This window comes from Passer domesticus, chromosome 17 (genome assembly GCF_036417665.1).
Source record: "Passer domesticus isolate bPasDom1 chromosome 17, bPasDom1.hap1, whole genome shotgun sequence".
Classification (NCBI taxonomy): Eukaryota; Metazoa; Chordata; class Aves; order Passeriformes; family Passeridae; genus Passer; species Passer domesticus.
In genome coordinates, this window is record NC_087490.1 from 224395 (window position 1) to 240298 (window position 15904).

Genomic DNA, 15904 nt, shown 5'->3' on the forward strand with positions numbered 1-15904 from the left:
GACCATTGGTCTCCTCCTTAGACGATTCCTCAGTGGGGGGACATGACTCTGAGCTTGCTCCAGTCTCACGCCATGCCATGGCACTGCAGGTACCACCAGAGCAGGAAAGCTCACGGAGGCAGGGTGGATAATGCATGCTCTGCCTGAAATCATCAGTAGTCCCCAGTTCTGAGGGACCTGCTGCCTCCATGAGGAGCAGCACACATGGAAAAGTGGGACGTGTCTTACACCCCACCTGCCAACCACTGCCAGCCCCAGGCTGTCAATAAACCTTGCCTAGGGCTACTCACAGCAGTGAAATGGAGGGACATGGACATCGGAGCTGTTAGCTGTGTCCCCATCCTCCAGCCCTGCACTGCCATGGTGGGGATGTACAGCCTCCAGCCATGGGCTGCTGGTCCTGCAGGGATGTGTATAGGGTCTCAGGCCCCCCACATCAGCAGACAGACCCACTAATACCTTAATGAGAGCTGACAAGTGCTGGGGCCAAGCATGCCCACTCCACTGTAGCCAGCTGCCCACAGGCAGGACCTGCTGGCAGGTGTGGGCAGCACCTGTGGGCACTGCCTGGCTCATGGTGGCAAGGGCTGGGCTGAGGATGGGGTGAAGCCAGTGGTACCACAGTCACCAGTATGCCTTAGGTCATGGGTGGCACCCACAGCCTCTGATTCCTCCCTCCCTAAAAATGATACCTGCCTTCTACCACCCATTTATTTACAGAAACTGAAAATTAAAACTACACCTGGAGCCAGCACGGACCTGCAGAACCCAGTTCCAGCCACTGGAAACTCCCAAGTCCCCCACCAGGCAGCTGGGGGCAAAGACAATCCAGTCCCAAGCATGGCTCTCCCCCTCTTCTCTCACTGCAGGAGGGGTGTGCAGTGTCTCTGTGGTCTGGCCCATGGCCAAGGGGGTCCAGTACCACTCTCCATGGATGTGAGAGAATGGAGTAGGCAGGAAGAGAAGCCCAGCCCTCATTGCTGGAGCTGGAGGTTGGTGTGCAGCAGCCACTCAATGGTTTCCAGCAGGTAGGCCATGCCATAGTGCCGGGCAATGTTCTGGAAGACACTGACATGGTCCATGAAGACCTGGGGAGAGAAGAACAGGGAGGGAAGGAGGCTACCCAACATCCTGAGGAGCTCGGGGCTCTGATGGAGTGGCTGGGCAGGGCTGGCCAGACAGCAGCTCAGCAAGTGCCAGGGGATGTGCAGTTAGAGCAGAGGCAGAGGAGTCACAGGGCACCTTAGGGCCCCTCACTGAGATTCTGGGCTGGGGCTGGGCTGGGCAGGTGTTGAAGTACCTGGGAGGAGATGGTGAGGGCGAAGTCTCCAGCACAGCTGCAGTACACAGGCATGTGCGTCTCCTTCACACCATGACACTTTTTGCACACCTGGAGGCCAAGGAGATTGAGGTGGGTCAAGAGATGAGGCCAAGCCCCTCTGCCAGTGGCAAAGTGAATGTGTCCAGGCACAGACAACCAGGGAAATGGGCAGAGCGGGGGATTCCTGTGCTTACCAGGTCCTGCAGCACAAAGGCCATCAGCTTCTTCTGCAGAGCTTCCACCAGTGCCATCTCAATGACATCAGTATCGTACTGCACATGGCAGCTGGGGCAGAGCCAGCCAGGCAGCACCAATCTGTCCTAGGAGCAAAGAGAGGGACTTAAGTACTCCAAGTCCCATGCACTGGGATGGTGGAACTTGTTTCTGGAGAGGACAGAACATAAGCCAAAGCCCAAGCATACTCAGATCCATCACATACAGAAAGAAAAGATAAACAGAAAATGTGCTTTAGGTGAGGATGATCATAGACAGCAGGCTGAGCTGCAAAACAAAGGGGAGATAAAGTGGTTAAAATGATCAGCTGGCCTCCAGCATTGCTGTACTGGGACCTCTATTGTCCTTAGGAGAGAGGCTGCACCTGGGAAAGGGCAGGGTCCTTGCACAGGTCCAAGTCCCTGCAGAAGTTGCAGTTCCTGCAGATGACTTCAGGAAGCACATAGGAGCGGCAAGGGTCCCGAAACTGGGCTGCTTCTGAGAACTCGCCCACCTCGATGAGGCGCAGCAGGTCCCGGCGTAGTTTGTTCACCTGGTTGGTTATGTTGGCATCCAGGGAGAGGACCTGCAAGGATAAAAGCCAGCTGAGCCTAGCAGCAGAAACTGTTCTCAGGACAGCTCAGATCCTTGTGACCCTCATATAGATTCAGGGCCCAGTAAACTGAAGCTCCAACCTGGGAAAAGCTGCAGCAATGGACAAGGATCAGAATTTCAGTTCAGACCCCAATCCTTCAGCCAAGGGGCCTGGCTGACCCCCACTGACCTTGCAGACATATTTGATGAACTCCAGAGCTGGGTTGTTGAGTGGCAAGTAGGAGCCAGGCAGGACTGGGAACATGTCTGAGGGCTCTGTGGCATTCTGAGAACCAGCCATCTTCTTCTGGATCTTCTGGGTGATGGTGAAGAAGCTCTGGGTGAGCTCATTGGCCACATAATCTTGTGAAAAGGTGATCATGCCTAGAGGGGTAAAGCAGAGAGTGTTTGAACTGATTGGGCAAGCAAGGTGGATGGCTCTCTGCCTGCATCAGGGCTGCCCTGGGGCTTGGCACTCACCAGGCATGGCCCTCAGCTCCCCCAGAGCCTCCTGGGACACCTGGCTGATGCTCCTCCTCTTGATGGGGGTGCTCCCAGGGGTGTTACGCCGCAGTTCCTCCTTCATGCTGTGGTACACAGCCACGATGTAGGCTGGAAAGACATAGTCAAGGCTCCAGCACCTACCCAGAATTGGCTCTGGAGGGGCACAATGACCTCAGCATCTCACCATACTGCTCACCTGATATGATCATCAAGAAGTAGCTCTGACAGGAGCCGGCCTGGGGCAGGAACTGCACGATGTTCCAGTTGTTCTCCAGCAGCTCCTCCACATCTGGTTCCCCTTTCTCCTCCTCTTCTTCCCTTGCCACCTCCTCCTCTTCCTCCTCACTCTCCTCCTCCAACGTCTTGCTGGTATCCTTCTGGGGGTCCCACGCATAGCAGTCCCTCATGCCCAGCCAACACCTCCCTACTCTGTTCCCAAGGAACAGGGTGCTTCCCATCTCTTACCTCCCCATAGTGGATGCGAGAATCCACTTTTCCCTTGATACCTCCATAATTTGCTGGGTCCATCCAGAGCAGGAACTCCCAGCACCGGGAGAACGAGATTGTCAGAGAGTGGAAGATCTCCTTGGAGTGGATGCTGGAAGGAGGAAACTGCAGTAAGTTCTTGTGTCAGCATCATCATCAGCTTCTCCATGGGACACTGTGGGGAGGTGGTGCTGGCCAGGAGAGAGGGGTGTCCACTTTCCCACTGTACCCCTGCTAGTTTTCCCAGAGGAAGTCATGCCCAAGGACACTTGGCTCTCTGTTCTTGTGTCAAGGTGCCTATACCACAGCTAGGATGCAGACAGCCAGCCAGGGGACAACTTGCTGAGCATTTCAGGCTCTCCTGGAGGTCTTCAGGATTGAATCCTACGAGTATACCTGGAGTGCTGCCCACAGAGGGCAGCTAGGGACAGATCACTACTCCAGGCATGACAGCAAGAGAACTGGGAAGCCTTGTCCCTTCAGTAGCTTTGCCAAAAAAGTAATAAATTCAGTTTTGAGATGCATTAGAAGGCAAAAAATCAGCATCCTTCTCCCTGGTCTTGAGCCCCACCTCCAGGTGCACCTCACCTGTTGATGATGTACTCCATGTAGCTGATGGCATCCTCAATGTGCCGCTTCTTGGTGCACAGGATGATGCGGTTGAAGTTGGCGTAGACCACAGAGGAACCCAGGCGCTTGAACTCAGCCACCAGCCTGCAGCAGGGCACGGGGTGAGATCAGTGGGTGGGAAAGCAATGCACGAAGGGCAGATGTGACCCAAAGAGCATGTGTTGATTCCTCAGCCTAGAGCCAACATGTAGCAACACTGGGCAAGGGAAGTCACCCAAATAGGATGAAAGGTCCATCCTACTGCCCACCTTTCTGGAGGATCACTGTGGGTGCCAGCATCCTGGTCACTAACATCTCCCCTTTCCATTCCCCATCCACCAGACTGGCACACTTAAGACCTCACTTACTGCAGGAAAAGTTTCTTCATCATGTTGTGGAGCATGCGGTGCAGTGCTGGGTCATAAAGCAGGGAGGAAGGAGAGCGGAGCCAGCGGTAAAAGTGAATGACCTGGTTGTCTGCATAGACGTTGTGGTACTGTGTAATCTCCTTCACCCAGCTCACCACCATGCTCTTCAAAATCCTGCCAACGAGCAGAGACTGGCATCACCCCACCAGCAACCAGCAACACCTTCTCCCTTCCTGACAGGGACAGATTTACAGACACACTAGAGGATTTAGAACAGGAACTCCTTTCTTCAGCCCTCAGCACATAGTATGTGCCTCTATAACCTGGTGGAGCATGAACAAAGGAAAAGCAACATCCCCACACATCTGCTAGCTGAGGCAGCTCTAAGGATCTTCCAGTGTGTTGGAGAAGATGCCTGCAATGCACTTGAGGCCTGGATTTATACTTAGACCACCCTACAAGCCCTACTGCTGGGGAAAGGCTAAAGCCAGGAGGGTGTGAAGTAGGACCCTGAGGGTACCTGCCAGGATGGAGACCACCTGCTCTACCTCCTGCTGTTTCTCAAAGCCACACCTGAAAGTGTTGGAGCAGAGGGCAGTCTCATCATAGCTGGCTGGGATGTTGGCAGCTTGGTTCCCCGTGACCATGTCCTCCAGGGATGCCTGCTGAATCACATCGAAGCTAATGCTCATGCTGGAGCCTCCTTCCATGTCATTCACGTGGTGGGACTGCAACACGGTGTTCACAGCCAGGCTCTGGATGTCCAGCTCCAGACACACTAAGAGCAGACACAACTGTCAGCAGAGAGGCAGGGAAAGGACCAGGAACACGCTCCCTGCTGCTGCCAGAAGTGCTTTTCACAGGTACAGGGTGATCTATAGGTGCTACTGCACTCAGAGGGCAGATGCTTTCATAGGCATGACTGGACCTTCATAGGTGTTGATTGAGCCTTGACTTTCAACAAGACTCGGACCTACTGACCTTCTTCAGTTTTCCTGGCAGCTGCAACAGTGGACCTCAGAAGAACTCATTACACTCAAGCTGCCTAAGAGAGACCTGTCCCAGCATCGCCAGTGATGACCAAGTGAGCTGTCCCTGGGCTGACAACATTGCAGGTGGTCTGCCAAGTGCTGCTGTCATTGGTAAAGAATCCCCATTTTGATGCCTGCACATGTTTCAGGTGAGCCTTTCCTGCTCCAGGACATGCTCCTAGCATCCTCCTTACCCATACAGATGCTGAAACCCAAAAACTACTGGTTACAACTGTCACTATAGAGACTCTTTGGGGACTGTGTCCACACCCTCTGCAGGACTCGCAGAGCAGGATCCAGCTCTGCCCCATTCAGTGCTACCACCCTTCCTCCCTCTTCACCTGTGGAGTAGCAGCCAGGGTTGTTGATCTCAACTGAGGCTCTCTCATCAAACTCCATTACCAGGCGGTTGTCATCAGCCTCCTTCCCCCCCAGGTCGGGGCGGGCCGTGGGGGACAGCCACAGCAGGTGGTTGTGACGACGAAGGTGGCGTGAGAAGAACAGGTCGGAGCCGAAGGTGGAGATGTCATCAGGGAGGTTTCCAATGGGGATGTGGTAGTACCTGAGGCATGGAGACATCAGTGGTCATTGGCATGAGCATGGCTGCAGGGAAAACAGGGACCCTAACTATCCCCTCAAGGGGTGAGGCAGCTCCTGTGGTCCTACTGAGGGCATGGCAGCCTCAGGGGAACATGGCCACCCTGGGTACCTGCTCATCTCAAAAGCCTGGGAAAGGCAGGTGTCCAGGTTGAGGTAGTGGCGAATCATGCGGCGGGCAGCATGGCGCTGCCAGTCCAGGACCGAGTAGCTGATGTCATCTACCAGCCGGATGGGGACCAAGGGGAACTCCTCAATGATGGGGATCCCACTCGCCAGCTGTTTCAGGCCCCAGTTGGACTGCACAGCCACCAACGTGGGGCCCCGGCGCTCATCCTACACCAAGAAGAGACATGTCCTGGTGCACCTCTCACCTGCTCAACAGGAAGCTGGTGGTGTCAGGTGCCCCATCCCCACAGCAGGTCCTGGGACAGCACACCCCAGCATTCCTGAAGCATGCACCCACCTTCACCACCACCAGCTCTCCAGCTCAGTGCAGGGTCTGAGCGAGATCCTGAGGTGGCCTTGCTGCTGGCACTGCCCCAGATAAGCCCTCCACAAGCAAAACAAGCACCCACTTCATGACCTTAGGTCCAGCAGTTACATGCAGGTGTTCTTGGTACTGGAGTACCAGTGCCTTCCACAGCATCCTTCCCTTAGTCTAAACGGTCCCACTGAAACCTTCCCCACACCTTCATCGCACCTTGTAGCCCAAGAGCAGCCGCTGGACACCTCTGTAGATGGCCTTAGGGTCGGTTTCAGCACGCACCTCGAAGGTGTGTTTGTCTGGGGGCAACAGCTCCTTGCCCACCTTTTCCAGCAGAGCTGTGCGCTCCACCGAGAACAAGGTGGTGAGGTTTGGCATCTGGTTGCTGCGTACCTGGGTGGAAGAGGGACCAGGTCAGAGCAGGGTGAGAGCGACCCTGGGATGTGCAGTGCTAGGGGTCCTGCCAAAACATGGCAGGGATGTGTGATGTATGGAGAAACCTCCTGTTGCCTGGCCCTACAAGGTTTGGGGGTAGAAGGGACTTCTAAAGGTTGTCTAGTCCAGCCCCCTGCCATGGACAGGGACAATACATAATCCCAGAATCATTTAGGTTGGAAATACCTTTATGATCAAGTCCAGCTGTTCACCCAACACTGCCAAGACCACCACTAAACCACGTCTCCAAGTGCCACATCCTCACATCTTTTAAATCCCTCCAGGTATGGTGACTCCACCACTGTCCTGGGCAGCTCTGCCAGGGCTTGACAACCCTTTTGGTGAAGTTTTTCCTAATATTAATCCTAAACCTTCCCTGGTGCAACCTGAAGTCAACTAGACCAGGTTGCTCCAGGCCCCATCCAACCTGGCCTAGAACACTTCCGGGGCTAGGGCAGCCAGAGCTTTGCTGGCAAATCTGTGCCAGGGCCTAACCACCCTCACAGGGAACAATTTCTTCTCAATATTCTACCTAACCTTCTCTCTGATAGTGAGAAGACATTCCCCCTTATTGTCACTCCATCCCTTTTCCAAAGTTCCTTTCCACTCTGAAAGGGGCTCTAAGGTATCCCCAGAGCCTTCTCTTCTCCTGGTTGAACACCTCCAGCTCTCCCAACCTGTCTACAAAGCAGAAGCGCTCCCAGCCTTCATCAGAGCATCTCTGTGGCCTCTTCTGAACTTGCTTCAGCAGCTCCGCATCCTTCCTATGTTGCAAACCCCAGGCTGGAGGCAGCTCTGCATGTGGGGTCTCACCTGAGCAAGGCAGAGTGGCAGAATCTCTCCCTTCCCTGTGCCCATGCTGTGGGGATCAGTCCAGGACATGGGGGCTTTCTGGGCTGTCAGGGCACATGGCCAGAGCATGTCCAGCCATCAGCACCCCCAATTTTCCATTCTCCACAGCCCCCCTTACCTTGTCCAGCACAAAGACGGCAGCCTTGCGCTGTGATGGGATGAAGAGGCCCAGGACTGCCTTGCTGCCCTGGGAGCTGTGGTACAGGTAGATGTGGCGAATGCTTCCTGGGGACACAGAGCACAGAGCATCAGTGGTGCCCACGGGCGCCAGGTGTCCCAGGAGCCCCTTTCCCAGGATGTCTCACCAGGCTCCAGGTAAGTGAACTGAGCCAGTGAGCGCATCTCCAGGTGCTCGATGTTGAAGGTTTCAGCCTCTCGCCCTGCCAGGTGCCGGACAAGCTGCCTGCTGACCATGCACACACAGCCCAAGTGGATCAGGGCACGGAAGAGCAGTGGCACCTGGAGTGATGGGGAGAGATGTGATGGAACAACTGTTACTAAGCTGTTCCTGGGGGTTGCAGACCTAGAATAACCCAGACTAAAACCCACAGGTAGCACATACCTGAGGTGCCTTGGCTTGAGTTTGGTATTATCAGCCTTGCTAAAGGTATAGAATAGGTATCTCAAAATCCACATCTTCCTATCTACGCCCAGATCCTACCATCAAGGTACTTTGGAGGACATGTGGAGCAATATTTGGGCAATCTTGCTGCTCTGCAACTTGTGGTTTGTCTCTTTGACAAACCACTCTGAGGCAGGGGCTCCATTTGAACCTCCAGATAATTGGTATGGTGGGAGATTCATCACAGATCCATCCTGTTTTACTAACCCTGTAGCTGACAAGTCCACTGCTGCAGGAGAATCTTGAATGGCTTGCTGAAGAACTTGGCCCCAAACTAGTGAGAAGCAATAAACATTTGTTGCCTGACTGCTCTTCCCTTGTGCTCGTTTTAGTTGTAGAGGCCCCCTCACATCTCTTCAGCAAGATGAAGCATTCCCATGTAAGTTCCATCCCCAAGGGCAAACTGTTCCCTCCCTTGCATCCCTCTGTTACTCCTGCTGCATTTTTGGGATAATGATCAGAACTGCACTGCAGATGTTTAAAGATCAAGACAGATCTTTCCTTGCCCTGGTCAGTGTCCAGCTGGGTTAACTACGTCTCTGTGGATGGAAACTCCACAACCCCATGGGCAACCCACTCAACGATATTTGCAGAAGTTTTTTTCTGACATTTACACAGAATTTACATGTTTTAAGTTGTGTCCACTGTTGCCCATTCTTTCCTGAGCACCAGAGCAGAGCCTCTTCTCCACTCTTCTCATCGAGCAGGGCCCCTGAGCCTATTCTGGGCTGCACAGTCCAACTCACTCAACCTCCCCTCAGATGACAGATGCTGCTACCCCATGACTATCTAAATCCCTTCATACCTTTAAATGTCTCCATGCCCTTTGTTTTATTTCCACTTCTCATTTTAATTTCCTCTTCTTGGTGTTTCCTCTTCCCACTTATCAAACACTACTACAGTGGAGAAGAGTCAGGTTTTTCTAGAGGAAGGTCTATAGATACAAAGCATTTGGGTACATGCCAGTCACTTCAGATAAGTAATCTGAAGTATGTTTTGGGTGCTGCTTAGTTAACCTCAGTAGGGTTTGGTGGGGTCCATTTTCAATTGCTGATGGCATACATGGTCCAACCTTTTACATCACCACAGGATTTCACAGCCTCCACATAATTATTAAGAGTTGTGCCTTGCCTTGAGAGACCTTTCTTCAAATTTTTCAAAAGCAGAAATTTAAGGTGAATAGAAAAGTTTTAACTATGTCCCACTGGAATGCTTCACAGGTTATACCAGTAACTAGTAGCAAGTCTCCCAACTCTGTGATGATCTTTTTGCCCTTGCAGCCTCCTGCACCTCAGAAAGCATTTCATAGCCAGTGGCACCTCTGCTCACAGCAAAGCCTGTCCTACTCAGGACTTTTCATCCATAATAATCCTACAGTGCTTTTCAGTATCAAATTCACCTGCCTTTATGCTTTCTTTAACTCCATCTTACAATGGCGTGGTCTATTTTGCCATTTCCATACAGGCCAGATCTTTTCACTACAATATCCTCTTAGTTAATTTCCTGTCATCAGGTTTTGATCTGCTGGACAAACCAGTACCCCCACTGGAAGCAAGCATCCCAGGTCCCCACCTTCATTTTCATCATTGGCAAATTTAATTTTAGCCTCATTGCTTTCTACAGATTTCATTTAGGTTGTTTTTCTCTTCCCGAACTTTCAAGTTATATGCTGTTCTTTTATCTAAAGCTTTTACAACCTTGTTTTAGAAGACATGACACTCAGACCTATGTATCACTCCACATATGTTGGATTTTTCCCCAGCTTTACTCCAAATGCCCCTTCTCTTTCCTGGTTACAATACCAGCAGGCTGGCTCAGGATTTGTTTAGAGGAAACTCTCAATTTCTTTCCCCAAAGTTTCCTAACTCCAAATAAAATTACTTGAAGTCCCTTTCTCAACATATTGTAACCCATGTGCTAATACTCAGCACTTCTGTTCATATCAGCATAATTCCCAGTTTCCTGGACAATGTCCAGGGTTTTGAATTTTTGGTGTCTCACCATTGGAACTCAGACTAATAAGTCTGCTACTGCTCAGCAACCCCGAAAGACGAACACCTGAAGGAGTTACCTGTGTCTCATACACTCCCTCGATGTCCGGAGCAGAGAGGTCTGCATTAATTTCATTGATGTGCTCTTGGTACATGTCTTCAGGAACAGAGTATTCGTACAAGTTATAAACTAAGTTTGAGCGGGGCAGGATCCTGTTTACCTGCCAAGGTAAGGGACAGAACAATTGGGACACATCCCACCTCATGGCACCACTGCCAGGAGCCAGGCTCTGAGCCAGGCCAGCTCCTGGTGCTTTCTCCTAAGGAAACCAGTGGGTTATGCTCCTGCATGTTACAAAGTTCTGTAACAGAAAACTTGATTTCCAGGCAGGCTGGGATTAGCAGAGGGACTAGGGCCTGGATGAGGGATATCCATGGGGTAGGAAAATGAGGTGTTGTGTGGCAGATGCTTGTAACTCCTGCTTACAGGGGAGGTGAAGTGCCTTACTTCAGCGCAAGCAACCGTTTCCCCTTCCAGAAGGGGCAGGTCCTCACCTTCCTGTAGGCTGTTCCCTCCTCAGGCTTTGGGACACGCTGGTTGACATAGAAGACACGGGGGATGCTCAGCTTGATGCAGTGCAGGTCGCTCCCTATCACTGCCCACAGCCGGAACAGCCCAGGCTGGCTGGTCTCAGCAATCTGCAGCACATGGGGCACAAGGTCAGTGTTAGCAGGAGATCCAACATGCCATCAGTGCTTACATCTACACTGCAGAGCACTCTGGGGATCTCTATGGTTAGTTGGTGGCTAAAACCAAAGTGGGGGGCTTAGAGAGTCATCACTTTCAGCTCTGGAGTCACTCTGTCCTGCTACTGTCCCAGGGCACCATGAAGAAAACTCTGTCTCAGGCTGGCCAACCAGCTCCAGGGAATGTCATCCAAGTCACTCTGGAGTCCTGGACCTGCAGCTCTGATCCCTTTCTGGAGGATGAAGTGGGTGACAGGGGCTGGGCTTAGTGGCCACACATAACAAAGGTTTGTAAAAACACCTGGATGACACCACCCCACCTGTTCATTTGTACATTGTCTGCTTCTAGGCACTATTGGAATCCAGTGTCCAATGCTGGGCTCCTTAACACAGGACATGGACATAAAGAATTGAGTGAAGGGCCACAAGGACGAAGAAGGGATTGGAGCATCTTTCATATCAGGGAAGACTGGCAAAACTGGGACTGTTCATCTTAGACCAGAAAAAGCTCAGAGGGATCTCATCTACATATATATGGGAAATGCAGAGAGAAGAGGACAGAACCTGACTCTTCCCAGTGGTCCCCAGTGGCAGGACCAGACATCATGGGCACAAAGCAGAATGCAGGAGAGTTCCTCTGCTGTGTCATGAAACTTCTTCCCTACAAAGGTGAACCTGGTCCAGGTTGCCTATGGATCAAAGTGGCACTCTCCAGCCTTGGAAATATTCCAGGACGTGGTCCTGGGACCCAGCTCTGGGTGGCCCTGACTGAGCAGGATGTAGGATCAGAGGGACATGAAAGCTGCCCCGGCCTCAGCTGATGTTTTTGCTGTTCTGTGACTGCACAGTGCTGCCCACAGGCTGAACTAGAGTTGCCCCACCAGCAGATGTACCCACGCATCTGAGAGTCACCAAGAATGACTCTGTAGGCACCTGTTTCCATCCAAATGTGTGTGAGTCTGAGGCTCTGCAGCCCCTTCTGGGCTCCCTAGCGCTAACATTTACATGGGGTAGGTCAGGATTCCTGAACTTCACCGTATGACCACAGAGTGTAAATGTGAGGCTTGTGCCCCAGGCTGCTCTGTGGCAGGTCCCCTGCCCAGTACCTGCACGACCTGCCAGGGCAAGTCCAGGATGCTGCGCGCTGTTCGGCGCAGGTAACTGCTCAGCCCTTTGGAGAGGGCATCGCGGACCAATCCTCCACCTGCCAGCACCCCACCATCCTCCAGCCGCCGCCTCTTCCTCCGCTCCTGCCGCTGCCGAGCCTGCAGCTCCCACTTCTTCTGGTGGAAACGCAGCCAGACCAGACGCTCCTCCTGAGTGGGGTGACCGTAAGCAAGAAATCAGCAAAAGCGTCCCAGCCCCACAACATCACACCATACAGACTAGCCCTCCAACCTCACATCATGTTCCTGCCCCAGCTGTGAAGCCACCAACCCCTTTTCTCTATCAGTGATTGCTTTTCTGTCTCCTCGTTGTATTTCTCCTTGTATCCCAGAGCCATGTGTGTGCAGAGCGTGGGTTCACAGAATGCAGCTATGAAACCCACAACTTGCTCCTGAAAGCAACCAAGCTGCTTGGATGGATGAGTACAGTCCTGGGGCATCCCCTGCACAATCTGCTTCACCTACCTTGGTGGTGCCAAGGGATGGAGGTGGGCCCAGGATCTCTCGCCAGGACTGGGACAGCTCCAGGTCCTGGGACAGCTCTTGGCTTTCCTCTGCTGCAGGGATACGCTTCCGCTTATTTGCAATTGGAACCAGTGGCAGAGGGATCTTGACAGTCCCAAAGTCCTCTATATCACTGACCTGTGAGCTGTGTGTCCCCTCGACAGGTCGGCTGGCAAAAATCTGAGAGAGCAAGGAGAGCAGGAGGATGGGGGCTGCAAGAGAAAAGCCCTACTGGAACTGCCAGCACCTTCCCCTCCCCCTCTTTACCTGTTTCTTGCCTTCTGAAACAAAAAGCTCATTAATTTTTTTCTGTTTGTACACATCATTCTTCTCCAGGAGTTTCTTGTGAAGCCAGTCTGGGTGTCGGACTCGTGGCACTGGGTTCTTTACCTGCAGAGCAGCTCCAAATCACACCGAGTCCCCTGCACAAATCCTTCCTCCTGTCCACCCCCTTACTGCTCCGTACCTGCTGCAGGGCTGCAGGAATGGTGATGATTTTCTGGATGGTGCTGCCCAGTCTCTCGATGTAGTAGTCCCAGTCCAGGATCTGGGAAGAGGGCAGAGCTTGGTAAAGAAAGCCAAGCAGAAGGGCCCCCAGACACAGGATCAAACATCCCAGTAGCACCCTCAGCCCAGCCCCCTGCTTTGTGAGCACAGGAAGGCACTGCCCAGGTTGTGTCTCCAAAAGGATGAGCCCTGTCCCAGATGCGGTGTCATCTGCAGGGATTGCCTCACTCACCGCACGGATGTTGAAGTCCTGCAGCGAGGGGCTCTTCAGCCATTTCCGGAGGTAGTGTTTGCGCACACTGGGCTCGGCTTGGAAGATGGCAAGGGGGATGGCCCTGGGGAATGCAGGAATCAATGTCCCAGCCACCCACAATCTACTCTTCCAGCCTGTGGAGATCCTCCAGGCTTCTCCTAAACTCCTGAGAGGCCACTGGGTTGTACAGTGTTACCCATTGCCCTGCTCACGGCCTGTGCCAGATTCAGGTGATCACCTTGCCGTATATTCCAGCTCTCCCTTCCTGCTGCCTGCCCAGCCCCTCTTGGTTTCTCCCACACTGCCAGAAGCCCTGGCCCCCTCCAGGTAGGGTTACCTCTCGGTGACAGGAGACCCTTCTGGTTTCTTGGAAATGATGAAGCGACAGCTCAGCCCTGCATCCTTCACCATCTGGTCCCCCAAAAACTCTGCCAGGCGCTTGGCAGTGCTGATGGAGGTGGACTTCTGTTCCCCGTAGTCCTCCAGCTTGCGTGACATGGACCGGTTCTCTGAGATGAGCTCAAACAGCTCTGAATCAGGCATGTTGGCAGCCTGAAGGCCAAGAAAAAGCCCAAAGTTAGCAAGAACTAATGATCAAACTTTGCTGCTGTTAGGAGGAGGGAACACCACACACAGCTGACGGGTCTTTTTACAGGGAGCCTGGGAATTGCTTCCTGGTGCAGCTGCCAGTGGGATCTATAGAAAAGAGGGTGTGTGGATTTCAGGCTGGCATCAGTTTGTGCCACAGCTGGGCTGTGGCAGCACAGCTTTGTGTTATGCATGCAAAGTTACATGAATTTGCTGTAAAACAGCATCACAAAACAAAAGACTGTAGAGGACCAGAACTAAACATGTTTTGTCTCAGACACTCTGAGTATTGCTACAGGAAAGGTGTAATTGGAGGAAAGGGTACCACAGAGGTGTGCCAGTGCTGTTCTGAGCCAATTCCCTGCTACACCTTAAGACTCAGGCTTAGTCCATTTTCCAACACACATCCAGAAGAAGGGCTTGCCATGCCTGAAAGGGAGCAAATAGAGAGAAGAAAAAGAAGAGAGGGGACCTTTCTCTTCCACTTTCTTTGTCTCATTGTTTGCCCCAGCTCTGGACCATCCATGTGGCATGACCAAAGAAAGACCAAGACAGATCTAAGGACTGGTGATATTCTTTGTTTTCTTCCCTTGCTTTGCCTGAGCAAAGCAGGGCCATCACATTCTACTTCATACTGTTGTGGGAGTGGGGAGCTTGTGTAAAGGTGTGTTGTGCCTTGTTAGCCAGGACCCTTGAGTAGTGGTATTGTGGCTCATGTGCCAGCACCTTTGTGTGGTGGTGTGTTGCAGCTTGTTAGCCAGTACCCTTGAATACGGAGGGCCTATTGTGGCTTGTGAGCCAGTGCATTTTGAGGAGCTTCTGGTGGGAGTTGAGAGTTTATTGAAGTGTCCCATACAAAATTAAGGGCTTGTTTGCTTCCAGTCTTGTGGAAGTCTATTGTAAGAACCGGCTTGTTGACTAACACCTTTTGAGTTTATGCAGTGGGTTGGTTGCCGGAGTTACAGCGACTGTACAATAATACAGAAAAGAGTTCCTGACACGTGACCTTTGCTCAACCTGATGAGAATTTATGATGAACATCATGCCCCTGGACCAGCAGGTCATGACAAGGACCCAGTTAGACTCTTGTTCCCTCCCACTGCATTGTCTCATAGAATCACAGAATCATTTGGGTTGAAAAGCCCTCTAATATCACCAAGTCAAACCATTCTCCCAGCAGTACCAAAGCCACCACTAACCCATGCACCCGTGTCACATCCACATAGCTTATACATTCCTCCAGGGATAGGGACTCCACTGCTGCCATGGGCAGCCTGTGCCAGAGCTGGACAATCCTTTTGGAGATGAAATGTTCTTAATTACTCAACCTAAACCTCCCCTGCTGCAACTTGAGGCTGTTTCCTCTAATCCTTGATCCCTGGGAGAAGTGCCCAACTCCCATGTGGTTCTGCCCTATTTGTCAGGGAGTTATAGAGTAATAATGTCCCCCCTGAACCTCCTCCTCTCCAGGCTGAGCCCCCACAACTGCTCCTCATCAGACTTGCACTCCAGCCACTTCCCCAGCTCTTTTCCATTCTCTGGACATGCTCCAGCCCCTCAATATCTTTCTTGTCAGGAGGGGTTCAAGGTGCCTCACCAGTGTCCAGCACAGGAGAATGGTCACTGCCCTCGTCCTGTTTGCCACACTATGGCTGGTACAGGCCAGGTGCCATTGCCCTTCTTGTCTATCTACCAGGGCATGTGTTTAGTCACTGTTGATCAGCACCCCCAGATCCTTTCCTGTCAGGTGCCTTTCCAGACCCTCTGACCCCAGCATGGAGCATTCCATGGGGTTGTTGTGACCCCTGTGCAGGACTTGGCACTTGACCTTGTTGAACCTCACAGCACTGGGCTTGGCACATGGATCCAGCCTGTCCAGATCCCTCTGCAAGGCTTCCTGCCTTCCAGTAGATCCACACTCCCACCCAGCTCAGTGTTGTCTGTGAAGTGACTGAGTGTTAAAGTGATACAAGAGACCACTGACTCTGTGCAAGCCAAGTCCACCCTCCCACAGAGCGCAACCAGCTCA

The 15904-nt window shown here is 52.5% G+C and overlaps 1 protein-coding gene across 4 annotated transcripts in view; it reads right to left on the reverse strand.

Moving 5' to 3' along the window:
- Positions 1 to 697: 697 nt before the first annotated feature.
- Positions 698 to 15904, reverse strand: part of POLE (DNA polymerase epsilon, catalytic subunit) — a 33709-nt gene continuing 18502 nt past the window's right edge. For 3 of the 4 annotated variants that reach the window (XM_064392753.1, XM_064392755.1, XM_064392756.1), the window contains 24 exons: positions 13625 to 13839; positions 13267 to 13369; positions 12994 to 13074; positions 12795 to 12917; positions 12489 to 12707; positions 11964 to 12173; positions 10666 to 10809; positions 10191 to 10331; positions 7803 to 7956; positions 7616 to 7722; positions 6427 to 6603; positions 5836 to 6059; positions 5468 to 5688; positions 4669 to 4873; positions 4096 to 4269; positions 3707 to 3832; positions 3098 to 3230; positions 2829 to 3009; positions 2609 to 2740; positions 2319 to 2512; positions 1920 to 2120; positions 1516 to 1641; positions 1301 to 1390; positions 698 to 1088 (listed from right to left, as the gene is read on the reverse strand). In XM_064392753.1, coding sequence (XP_064248823.1) covers positions 975 to 1088; positions 1301 to 1390; positions 1516 to 1641; positions 1920 to 2120; positions 2319 to 2512; positions 2609 to 2740; positions 2829 to 3009; positions 3098 to 3230; positions 3707 to 3832; positions 4096 to 4269; positions 4669 to 4873; positions 5468 to 5688; positions 5836 to 6059; positions 6427 to 6603; positions 7616 to 7722; positions 7803 to 7956; positions 10191 to 10331; positions 10666 to 10809; positions 11964 to 12173; positions 12489 to 12707; positions 12795 to 12917; positions 12994 to 13074; positions 13267 to 13369; positions 13625 to 13839 — 3795 coding nt within the window. In that variant the 3' untranslated portion in view covers positions 698 to 974. The remainder of the gene's footprint in view (positions 1089 to 1300; positions 1391 to 1515; positions 1642 to 1919; positions 2121 to 2318; positions 2513 to 2608; positions 2741 to 2828; positions 3010 to 3097; positions 3231 to 3706; positions 3833 to 4095; positions 4270 to 4668; positions 4874 to 5467; positions 5689 to 5835; positions 6060 to 6426; positions 6604 to 7615; positions 7723 to 7802; positions 7957 to 10190; positions 10332 to 10665; positions 10810 to 11963; positions 12174 to 12488; positions 12708 to 12794; positions 12918 to 12993; positions 13075 to 13266; positions 13370 to 13624; positions 13840 to 15904) is intronic. The other variant, XM_064392754.1, reaches the window with a different exon arrangement.